The sequence below is a fragment of the Myotis yumanensis genome, unplaced genomic scaffold (genome assembly GCF_028538775.1).
Source record: "Myotis yumanensis isolate MYYU_CA2020_CCGP unplaced genomic scaffold, mMyoYum1.0.hap1 SCAF_19, whole genome shotgun sequence".
NCBI classification, from domain to species: domain Eukaryota; kingdom Metazoa; phylum Chordata; class Mammalia; order Chiroptera; family Vespertilionidae; genus Myotis; species Myotis yumanensis.
In genome coordinates, this window is record NW_027223770.1 from 25756110 (window position 1) to 25768686 (window position 12577).

At 41.6% G+C, this 12577-nt stretch overlaps 1 protein-coding gene across 4 annotated transcripts in view; it reads left to right on the forward strand.

The window, feature by feature from the left end:
• Positions 1–12577, forward strand: part of SFI1 (SFI1 centrin binding protein) — a 42856-nt gene that overhangs the window by 8247 nt on the left and 22032 nt on the right. For all 4 annotated transcript variants that reach the window (XM_070399991.1, XM_070399987.1, XM_070399988.1 and 1 more), the window contains 4 exons: positions 2156–2266; positions 4048–4142; positions 5664–5781; positions 7182–7284. In XM_070399991.1, coding sequence (XP_070256092.1) covers positions 2156–2266; positions 4048–4142; positions 5664–5781; positions 7182–7284 — 427 coding nt within the window. The remainder of the gene's footprint in view (positions 1–2155; positions 2267–4047; positions 4143–5663; positions 5782–7181; positions 7285–12577) is intronic.

The window sequence follows — 12577 nt, forward strand, 5'->3', positions numbered from 1 at the left end:
TGCAGGTCTTTTGACTGTGAGTCATTTGCCCTCTCCTGCTTGCATTTTGGATTCATGAGGATATCTCGTCATTAGTTTTGTTGTAATTGACACATGAGTTTTTGGTTTTGGTACCTGGCTGCTGTGTGTTTTATGGGGATTCAGAGATTGAAAAACGTTGCCACCTTCACCATCTTCCCCAAATCCTCTTCCTACTTAATTTTATTTAACTTAAATCTGACCCATATTTAACTGGAAATCTCTTTTCAAATAATATCAACTTATATTCCAAGTGTTTGGGAAATGCTGACTGTTTTAGTTAGGAATGCGTTTGACTCGAGAAAGTCTGGCAGTGACTTAAACTGGGATTTACTTTTTCTCAGAAGCAGTCTGGAGGTTGGTATTGGTTCAGCTGTTCAGTGATGCCATCGAAGACTCGGGTTTCTAGTACCTTTCTAGTTCACCATCCTTAGCGTGTTGGCCCTTTGTCCTCAGAGATGACAACGCATAATTGCAAGGTGACCGATCTAGCTGTACCTAGGAAGGAGGGGGAAGGTGGTATCGGCTCCACCTGTCTCTGTCGGGAAAGCACAGTGCTCCTGGAAGCCCCCAGCTGCATTCTGCTCGGCCTCGTTGGTCAGAGTGTGTCACTGGCCACCTGAGGGTACAGAGGAGGCTGCCTCTGTAACAGATGCCCATGAGGAAGTGCAGAGTCTTGGTGTTGGGTTAGCCATTGACCGGTGTTTGTCACACTGCTTTCTCTCTCTACTTTTTCTGCTCTTTAGTGGTGGCCGGGTATAGGGGAAAGAATACTGGACGGGAGTTTAGGAGACCTGAGTTTTGGTTGTAACCCAGATCGGAGCTAATTGTTTGATCTGGGGATTAGTTACGGCTTTGGGCATCTATCAGAATTAGAGTTCTGATACTGTGTTTTCATTGATTAGAAATTTGTGATGGAGTGGTGGTTTTCAACTTTCAATCTTGTATTTTATTTCAGAGAGGGACAGAGAGATAGAAACATCAATGATGAGAGAATCATTGATCAGCTGCCTCCTGCATGCCCCTCGCAACCTGGGCATGTGCCCTGACCCGGAGTGGAACCGTGACCTCCTGGTTAATAGATCAGTGCTCAAATACTGAGCCACGCTGGCCAGGCTGCAATCTTTTTTTAGGTCAAGGAGGTTGTTACTTTGGGGAGGTTTGGACATACTGATTTTTCTTTTTCTTTTTTTTGGTCTCTTTTCATATTGAATTACCTATTTCTCACATTTAGGAATATTAGAGGGGAATGACATATCAAACTATAGAATATAGCCATTAAAGAATGCTTTAATTTTTATAAACTGGAATTGTTTTATCATTAATAAACTAAACCAAAATGACCACTGAATTAGTAGGGCAAAAATAATACAGTAAGTGTCCATACATAAGGCAGTCTTAGATCTGAAGTAGTCCCCTATTTTTCTGAAGAGAAGATCTGAGCAAAATTTGTCTAACTTGGGAAGTAGATAAAACAGGCATGTCCATTTATTATTAATCAGTATTTCTTCCTCATTCGTAGCTAGTGTCCTTGTTTCCGGGTTTAGAAGCAGCAGAAGAGACCTCCACTATATTTACCCAGCGCCAGCATCTATCCCTTGTAGCCTGCCTTCCCAGCTGGTGGGCAGATGAACTGTCCATGCTCTCATTTGTGGCAAAATCCTTGACTTTTGCATGATATTCCCCTTGTGCCTACTCAAGGTCATCAATGTAGCAAGTGTTGTTTTTCTTCTTCCCCCAGTGTGGAGATCGAACCCAAAACTTGGGTATGTGCCCTGCCTGGGAATTGAACATGTGACCTTTTGGTATAAGGACAATGCTCCAACCAACTGAGTTATACTGTCCAGGGCTCAAGAATATTTTTTAGTCTGGTGCATGAAAAAAATTGAGAATAATTCTCAATTCAGTATGGTATTTGAAAAGTCAGATTTTTATTTTAATACCTTTAGTTGGTAAGATCTATAATATACGGTTTTGATCTGAAAAAGTTCAATGTCTATTTTTAATCTATGTTGGTATAACCAAATAATGAGCCACACTTTACTACGCGAAAGCAATGGTAAAATGAAACTGTGACTTGGGACTAGAGATCAGCTTTAATATCTTCATGTCCCCCTGATTTTTCCCGTTGCCATAGGTGTTACTATAAGCAAAGGGTGCTCCGGAAGGTCTTTGAAGAATGGAAAGGAGAGTGGTGGGTTTCCCAGCGGGAGTGGAAGCTCTGTGTTCGAGCAGACTGTTACTACAGGTCAGATTTCATTTATGTGACTTCAAGTTTAGTGATGCACATTATCAGGTAATTCCTTGGCATGTTTATGGTCAAATAGAGACACGTTCTGAATCGTTTTTTTAGAATCCGCAAGATCAGAATCCTACGTTAAACCCAAGCACACGTGCACGTTAGTGCGCATGCACGAGAGCCGCTCCTCTAATTCAAATAACCATTATGTGCTGGTCATGCTAGTGATTTGAATACGATTTTCTCCTTGGCTTTCACTTATTTATAATTTCTTATTCTTAGAATATTCTGTTATTTAACGTAAGTTGTTTTAATTTATACTGATTATAGGAGAAAATATATGCCCAATAGATCTGACACATTGTGTGTTTAAAATGGTGTTTACTCTCGCCCTCGGGCCCTTGCTTACATGACCCAAAAAAGAAGGAACAATGGCCTTTACCAAAAGGCTGTGGCCATGTGCAGGCACGCCACCTGCACCCAGTGCATGCCCACGGGCAAGAAGTTGTCCTTTGAAACATAGTGCAGGCCCTTGCCATTAGGGACATTTCTGAAGAAAGTGTCTTTCCTGCCTATGTGCTTCCCAAGCTGCATGTGAAAGTACACGACTGTGTGAGCTGTGCCTTCACAGAGAGGTGATCAGGAATCGTCCTCGTGAGGCCCAGAAGGACCAACCCCCGCCACCTCGATTCAGACCTGCGGGTGCTGCTCCACCGCCTCTACCAAAGCCCACAGAAGGAGCTAAGTCCTTAAGGACTGAAGTTCTCTGGGGGAAAAAGTCATTTCTTTATTTAGGTTCTTTGGGGTAGGGGTTCTGATTTACATATTTTTGATAAAATGGATGTATTGAATAATTCTTTTTAAAAAATATTTTATTGATTTTTTTACAGAGAAGAAGGGAGAGGGATAGAGAGTTAGAAACATCGATGAGAGAGAAACATCCATCAGCTGCCTCCTGCACACGCCCTACTGGGGGGTGTGCCCGCAACCAAGGTACATGCCCTTGACTGGAATCGAACCTGGGACCCTTGAGTCCGCAGGCTGACGCTTTAGCCACTGAGCCAAACCGGTCAGGGCTGAATAATTCTTTAAAGCTGGTATAGTATGAAAAATAAAGTCTAAGAAAATGGGGTAGTGAAAATATGGAGGGACTGACAGTTTGAATGTGTCCAGTGTATGTATTGAGAAGGAAAAGAAAGAAAATGTCATTGACCAAGTTTTAGTGCAGAGGAGAAGTAATGTTTTACATACTGTGGATATTAATTAAGGTTTGGTTCAGTGGATGGAGCGTTGGCCTGCAGACTGAAGGGTCCAGGGTTCGATTCCAGTCAAGGGCACATGCCCTGGTCGCAGGCTCGATTCCCAGTAGGGAGCATGCAGGAGGCAGCCGATCAATGATTCTCTCTCATCATTGATGTTTCTCTCTCTCCCTCTCCCTTCCTCTCTGAAATCAATAAAAATATATTTAAAAAAATATTTTAAGAAAGATGACTAAAATATGCCTATCATTCCAAATATGGCTTTGTGGCTGCTGAAGGTGAAGTTATTCTCGGAAAAATTGGGCTTTTTTTCTTCAGTGACACCGTAAGGTGTGGAGAGCAACATTCTGTCAAGGACAGTAGATTTCACTGTGATCAGAGGCAATGAAAGTTTAGCTTAGGATGAAGATATGGCTTTTTTTTTTTTTGTATCGGAAATGTCTATGGTGATTTCTCCTGAGTACAGACCAAGCCTATCAATGAGGAATTGTTTGTTATAAAGAAATGCCATTTGCTTTTTTGGCTCCTCAGGTATTACTTGTACAGCCTGATGTTCCAGACCTGGAGGACCTACGTGCACCAGCAGCAGGGCATGAGGAACAAGTACACGAGAGCCGAGAGCTACGGTGAGAAACGGAAGTGCACGTCTAAAGGAAATGCCCAGATTGGCTTTTATTTTCCTTTATTAAGACTTTATTTTTGGGGAGCAATACCTTCTGCCCCTACACATTCATGGTTTCCCCCTCTTGCAAATATTTTCTCCCACCTGGGGCTTGTCTTTTCATCCTCTTAACACTATCTTTTGCAGAACAAAAGCTTTTAATTTTGATGAAGTCCAATTTATCAATTTTTCTTTTGTTAAACAAGTTATTCCTGGCATGTGACATTGTTTCAGACCATGTCCACAGACCTCAGGGAGTGTCCACTCTTTCACTATTAGATGAAAAGTCTGCAGGCACTTGTAGGCCTGAGGGAGGAATGGTCCTCAAATTGTCATCAGACTCTTGGTAGAGACGATAAATGAAGATTCCCGGGATATCCATGTGCAGAACATAACAGCTTGCATTTATTGGAGACACTTTTCATAGATAATCTCATTTACTCTTTGCAAACATATCTCTAAGGAGGCATCATTTAATAGATAAGGTTACTTACCTAATTATGCAAGGTTACTTACCTAATAAATGACAAGGTCCAGTATTCAGACCTGGCCTCTTACCCAACTCTAAACCATAGCACCATGCTATTGACCTTGTTGCTGAGGGTGTGTGGATTCCTGAGGCCTGCGGTGGGTTCGAGGAAGCTACATGTTAAATTTGTCTTCATATTTTGAGCTGACTTGTCAACAACTATGAAATATAAAGTATAGCTCTAGTCCTATTGACCACATTTTAAAGAATATTTTGAAAATGCTTTCTATAATTTTATTTTCTCCTTTGTATGCTAAAAAGAAAAGTTTACTTTATTAGCGATAACTTTCATAATAAAAATGGAATTTACCACAAAGGGAAACCTGTTGACCTTTGCACCTTCAGATCTACTAACTTCTCTTTCCTCCAGGATCATTACTGGTCTGTCTTACTCTGTTTCCCGGTCAGATAGGGATAGTAGCCTTTTCTTTTGTCTTGCTTATGCTCCTTTAAAATTGTTTCAGACAGCAAGATTTATAACATGATTTCTTACTCTTTAAACTTCATGTTATGGAAAATTTTAAATCTCTACAAAATTGAAAGATGGAATAAGGAACCTCTATGTACATACACCCACCCGGCTTCAACAATTATCAACTCATACCAGTCTCACCTCTCTACTTCCTGTGTTATTCACATCATTTCATCTGTAAATCTTACATAACATATCTCTAAAAAATAAAGGGCTTTTAAAAAAGTGTTTCTGAACAGGGCAGTGTATTGATTTTCCTTTAAATGTTTTGTATCTGTCATCACTTCAATAACCATTCTTCACATCCTCTTGTATCTTTATTCATTTTGTGGAACTTCACGACTTTTCCAGCAGGGGGCACTTGAAGCCTGGAGGAATTTAGACATTCAGAGGCGGGAGAAGTACAGAATCCCATGAGTTTTACCATAACCCAGAGTAACCCATCTCCCCCTCCCTCTTTTTGAAAATCTCTTTGGTGCATCTAGATGCAAAGCAAAAGATGCGACGGGCCTGGAAGTCCTGGTTGATCTACGTGGTTTTTCGAAGAACCAAATTTCAGATGCAGACCACCGCCCTGGAGTTTAGGCAGCAGAGCATTTTGTGGTGAGTGAACTCAGATGCCCTGCAGTTGAGCAACGATCATTTTATCTCCAGGAAGCAGCATAAAAACCCACCTTAAAACAGTTTTGAACATAATTGATACCTAATAAATATTAACAAGTTGTTCGACTATAAGATCACTGGTTTTTGCATAATCGAAACACTAATTGATTATGCGCAATGTTCTAAACCCTGTATTAAGTATGTGTGTATATTAATTTTTTTAAAGTAAAGTGTCTCATTTAATCTTCACCATAAACTGTAAAAGAAGTTTTCTTGTACAGATTAAGATATACAGTAAGTCTCAGAAAGGTTGAGTAACTTACTCGAGCTCATGTAAGCTGTAAATGCATTTTTCTGATGCCAAACCCATGCTCCTACCTGGGCACTGTGTGTAGGATGGATAAGGCAGAGGCTTTCCAGCGAGACTGGATTGGGTTCACATCCCTCTCCCAACATGTATCATTGGGTCATTTCACCTCTCCAGGTCTCACTTTTTTCATCTGTGAAATAGGCACACCATTAAGTATCTTTCAAGGTTGTCATGGAGACACTTTTAAGATAATATTTGTAAAGTATTTTAACATAGGATGGACATACAGAAAGTTATTTAAAATAAAATAATTTTGAAATGATTTAAAATTTATTCAGCAAATATTGTAAGATTCTTATGTAATTCTACTAGCGTCTATAATGGTTATTTTTACATGATTTTATTTACTCAATGTATATTTATTGAGGGCTTAAAATGTTCCTGGTACAATATTGGGTGCTGGGGCTGCATTCAGGGAACTTATAATTCCCTGAGTGCTCTAAAAGATAACTAATGTAAAATAGCTTGAGATTTTGAAGTGCGTGACGCAACTAGCATGGCCTAGGTTAGGAGGAAAGAGATTTTGGTGGATTGGAGTGACCAGGCAAATTGTGTGTTTCTGTAAAGCAGAGGTTGCTAACTCTCATATCCTCATTACTGTTTTTAGAAAATAAGCAGAAGAGAAACTGAGACTGGAATGAAACCTGGCCCGGACAGTAGGAAAGGGAGGGATCCATCAGGACTAGAAATGTAAAAGCTACTTTTATTTGCAGGTTGTTCTGTGAACTCTCCTGGTTTTTTAAATCTTGGCAATGATTTATTATATATTCTTAAATATTTGCGTAAGCCATACAGAGCATGTTGTCTAAGGCTGGATCTGACCATAGAACCATCAGTTTCCAAACCTTCCTTGGTAGCTTTAGGACTGTCTCGATTGACGTTTTTATCCGTGACTCTAACATACCAACCTGGGCATGGTGCCAAGAGGCAGAGGGACGAGCTGAGAGTCTGAGGCCCAGCCCTCACTCCCCTTCTCTTTCCTGCATGACCTTTTTCTGACTGGTTCCATCTTCAATGTGCTCTTCGGCAGGGTGTGGTGGAGCGAGTGGAGGCGGCAGCTGGGACAGGTCCGGGTGGGACATGCTCTCTGTGCCTCAGCTGTGAAGCACAGGGCCCTGAGCCTCAAGCTGCAGGTGAGTCCTTTGTCCAAGTTGCGAAGCCCCACACCCAGGGGTGATGCTTGGAATATGGAAATGCTCGGTGAATGCTAGCCATTCACTACTCCTCCTTACCTTACTGTGTAGCTCTAAGTCTCCATCTATGGAAAGGGACCTTCTTTATTCTTGTTCTTTTTAAAAATTGTCCTGGCTGTATCAGGGAGCTCACATTGTAAGTTAGGCAAATGTCTAACCACTATGTTGTACACCTGAAACTAATAAATTATTGAATGTCACTGTAATTTAAAGAAAAAGAAGTTCAGCCTTGGCTAGATGTCTCGGTTGGAGCATCGTCCCATACACCTAAAGGTTGTGGGTTCGATCCCCAGTTGGGGCACATGTGTGAGACAACCAGTCTATGTTTCTCTCTCACATACATGTTTCTCTCTCTCCCCCTCCCTTCCTCTCTCTCTGGAATCAATGAAAAACATATCCTCAGGTTAGGATTTTTTTAAAAAGTGCAGTAACAAACAAAAACTTTAAAAAAGGCAATAAAAACAAGAAGCTCTGAGCTAAATTTAAGAGTCAGCTCCAATATACTCATCATGTCTGATAGGAAACTTGCACCACGATGCTGTATAATTAATATATGTTGAATATGATGTCACATTGTTTCATGCTTTCAGAAGTCCACATGGAAAGAAAACACTTCATGGGGTCAACTTTGTACATGGTTGGTTGGAACTGCTTATGGAAGGGTTCATATAAACACTCTCTTCTCTCTGACACTATCTTTCCTCTTCCCTGGCCTATTCTGTAATACTCTGTTCTTCCTACCCCTACTAATACATATGCAACAAAAAAGGGGAGAGGGAGTATTTATGTCCCCAAATTGTATCAACTTAATAAGGACTAAGAAATCATGATGTGAAATAAATGTGGTAAAAAATTAAAAAAAAAAAGGGTCAGCTCCAAGCAGCTAAGTGGGTCCAGAGCCCTCGCACCTCCTGTTCTCTTCTGCCCACTCCCACGTTCCAACCGAAGCTTGTCTCTCTCCACATACTTTCTGAGGACTTACCAGCCATTGTAGACATATTGACCACTGGCGGCAATGTTGGCTGCTACCTCTGGGTAGATAGTGTTAGAATTGAGTTGAATTCCTGGGCACCCTACTGGTGTCCAAGAATTGCTTGGTGGTGTGTGTCTAGGAGGGTGCTTTCTCTATATCCCCCGCCCACCCCACTTTAGAATGGGGCCCAGGGACCCAACTGAGAGGGAGAGAGAAGGAAGGGTCAGGTAGATCATGAGGTGACAAGGAGGCAGATTGTAGGGCTTTGCAGGCCGTGCCCTTTAAAGGCTTTGGCTCTTATTCCGTGTGTGTGTGTGTGTGAGGGGCTATTGCTTTGAGTGGAGAAGTGATGTGATCCCACTTACGTCTTCATAGGACCCTCTGGTTCATTACTGCTGCCTTTTGAGGAAGAAAGGAAGGGAGAGAAACTAGAGACAGTGTGTTTGCTTATGTTTTCAAGAAAAACAATGGAAAAATAAACCCCCAAAGGTAAATCAAAAAGGAAAATAATCCCTAGGGTTTTAAGACACACTGAAACAAACATACCAAGTTTGTAGCAGTGACTACACAGAGAAAACCATTACTTCAAGGGACTTCAAAATACAACATTTGGACTGTTCCTCCCTAGTGGGATGTAGGCTAAGGACACAGGACTGCTCAGAAATCTAAAACTGTATCCAGCAGTCTTACTGTTAGTAGCAGCTTTGGAATTAGGTTGAAATGATTATAGCTACATTGTAAGACAAAGCAGATAACCATGGCAGTATCATTAGGAGTCACAATTTACAGGGTAAAAGAAAAAACAAGAGCACTGTAAATCTGAAACTGGAACTGTAAATATCAATATGGACTCAAAAATTTTTTACCTAGAAAATCTACTTATTGAAAAGTCTTAGAAGTAGTGGCAATAACACAGCATTTGGCATCCTGAGAGCCCAAGCAAGTTGTGGTCTCTGCTATTTCCCACTGAAAGGAACTGAGGGGGTGTGTGTGTGTGTGTGTGTGTGTGTGTTGAGAAATGGCTGATTTCAGATCTAGAGCTGAAAATAGACACCATAAGCCTAAGGAAGTGATTTTCAATCTTTTTCATCTCCTGGCATGTAAACTAATTACTAAAATTCTGCAGCACACCAAAAATATATATTTTTTGCCAATCTAACAAAAAGTAGGTATAATTCTGATTGACTTAACAAAAACTAATAATAGTAATAACCTACTCTTTTTGCTTCACAGTGACATTTTAAAAAAAATTTTTTAAAGAGTTGATTTGAGGCCCTGGCTGGGTAGCTCAGTTGGTTAGAGCATCATCCCAGTATGCTGAGGTTGTGGGTTCGATCTCTGATCAGGGCACATACAAGAAGCAACCAATGAATGCATAAATAAGATGAACAAACGGATCACTGTTTCTCTCTCTTTCTAAAAATCAATTTAAAAAAAAAAAGGAGTTGATTTGAGTGTATTTGAGCCAAACAGACTACATGCTAGGGAAGCAAGATTTCAGATGCTCCCCAAAGTGACTTTTTACCAAAATATCAGGTGCCCATACTTGTGTATAAGGACTTCTGGTACCAAGATATAGCCCATCAGATGCAACCTTATGTGATGTACCCATTAAAATGCAACTCTGTACATGACCTATATATTGTTCAAGACGGGGCGGGGCGTTCACACTGGACTGCTGTGTGTTGGCTGTGGTCTTTTTTTAATTTGTCAATCTAAGGAAAAATAGTTCAGTGCCCCTGACTAAATAGGTGTTGCATGCTTTAAAAATTCTCGCGGCACACCTGCTGAAAACCGCTGGCCTCGGTGTAGCGTCCTGGAAAGGGCGTAAATTCACAAAGGTTAATGGATTGTATCAGGGCTCCCATAGGCTTAAGCTAGAACAGTTTGAGCATCAAAAAAGAATAATGACTATAATGGATTAAACACACATCAAGTATATAAAAATGTATGCATTCATAATGAGACATAAAAAGGAACTCATTGGTCACAATTTGTGTTGTGAGAGCTTTAATTCAATTCTTTGAAAATTAATGAAGGTAAAAATCAAGCAATTTTATCCTGCCTTTCCTATGCAAACCTCTGAGAAACGAGGTTAACGAGAGAGTAGGCTTCTTTATAGAATTCCAGCTATAATAAAAGCACTAGAATTAGAAAATCAGTGCTTGTCACTCCTAATGAAAAAGTGGATCTGGGCAGCAACCACCAGGTGAGAAGACGATGGGGAAATATAAAGGAGGGGTCGGGCTGATGCCACTGAGCAGCCTGGCGCAGAACACTGGCAGCCAGCCACGATGGGCCTCCTGATGCAGTGTGATGGGAAATGCCTAGCACCACTTGAGAAAGGTTCTTGTCTAAAAATTGGAACCTGACTCCATCAGTTCAGGGAAATACAGGGGTCAGAGGAATGAGTGTCAGGCACCTGGAGGAGACAGTCAGCCACATCTAAACTGTGGGGCATTTTATAGGGTAAATGACTTGGTATCCCTAACAAATTGGTGGCATGAGAGGGAAAAAAAAAAGGGGGGGGGAAATTGTCATATAAAATGAAGAGGTTTAAGTGACATAAACCAAAACAAACGAAAAAGGATCGCTGTGGCTGCTGCATTAAAAATAGACCATTGAATGTCAAGGCTCAAAGCAGGGAAAACAGATAAGGAGCTATTATCAAATTCCAGGGGAGATTTTGGACAAGGATGACAGCAAGTTGGTGTTGGATTCTGGGTATGTTTTGAAGGTGTTGTCCACAGGATGTGTCAATGGATAGATGAGATGTGTCCACAGGATGTGTCAATGGATAGATGAGACTCCAAGATGATGCCCATGTTTTAGGCCTAAGTGAACAGTGTCGTTGCCATTTATTGAAATTGGGCAGATGGAGGAAGTAGCAGGTTTGTGGGAAAGATTAGGAAGAGGTACATGTTTTCAGCCTGGGAGGCCTTTCGAATTCCACCAGGAGGTGCCAGGAAGGCAGTTGGATATGTGTGTGGAGTACTGAGGACAGGCCCAGACCTGGGTGTAGTTAGATCTGGGAGTCCTAGGCACGCAGCTGGTGGTGGAGAGGTTCCAGGACTGAGCCTGTGAGCTGGGGATCAGCAGCAGGAGCAGAGGGAGACCGTGATATCCTGGGAGCCGGGGAAGGACGGTTTGACCAGCTGTGTCCCATGTTTCTGGCAGTTCCAGGAAGTTGAGGGCTGCGATTTGACCTTTGGATTGGGAAACTGGAGAAATCATGGATGACAGCAGTTTCAGTACGCCTGATGGGGAAGAGGGTTCAAGGACACCTTCATGGGAGAAGAGAAATCAGGAACAGGCAGCCTTTTCTAGGAGTTTGGAAAGGAAGGGAAAGAAACGTAGTGTTAGCCGCTGGCAAAGTGGTGATCGGTGAGGTCTGAAAGGTTGGCGACCGCTGGTCTAAAGAGGGGTGCCAGTTGGTTGGAAATCAGAATTACTGATTTAAGAAGTATTTTTATGTCCTAGCTGGTTTGGCTCAGTGGATAGAGCATTGGCCTGCAGACTGAAGGGTCCCAGGTTCCATTCCGGTCAAGGGCACATGCCTGGGTTGTGGGCTCAATCCCCAGTAGAGGGTGTGCAGGAGGCAGCCAATCAATGATATTCTCTCATCATTGATGCTTTTCTCTCCCTCTCCCTTCCTCTCTGGAAAAAAAAGGATTTTTATGACAGTATGCTACCTCCCACCCACCCCTACTTTTTATTTTTAACAAATACCAAGTCACGGGAAAGGTGTATACTATCTTCTGTTCACTAGTTTAAGCATTGTTTACATCTTGCCATATTTGCTTTAAGTATATCAATGTATTTTCTGAGACACTTTAAAGTTGCAGACATAAAGTTTACACTACTTTAGCTTATTATCTCCTAAAAATAAGGATGTTTCCCTACATAACCACAATATCATTGTATCCATGAAATTTAATATTGATACAATAATAACTAACATAGTTTATATGCAGATATACATATACAGATATACATATATTGTTGCTATTTCAGTGTCAGGTCCAGGTCCAATGAAGGGTTACCCATTGCTTTTGGTTTTCTTTCTTTTTTTTAAAATTGATTTCAGAGAGGAAGGGAGAGGGAGATAGAGATAGAAACATCAGTGATGAGAGAGAATCATTGACGGGCTGCCTCTTGCACGCCCCCTACTGGGGGTCGAGCCCGCAACCCAGGCATGTGCCCTTGACTGGAATCGAACCCGGGACCCTTCAGTCCGCAGGCCGATGCTCTATCCACTGA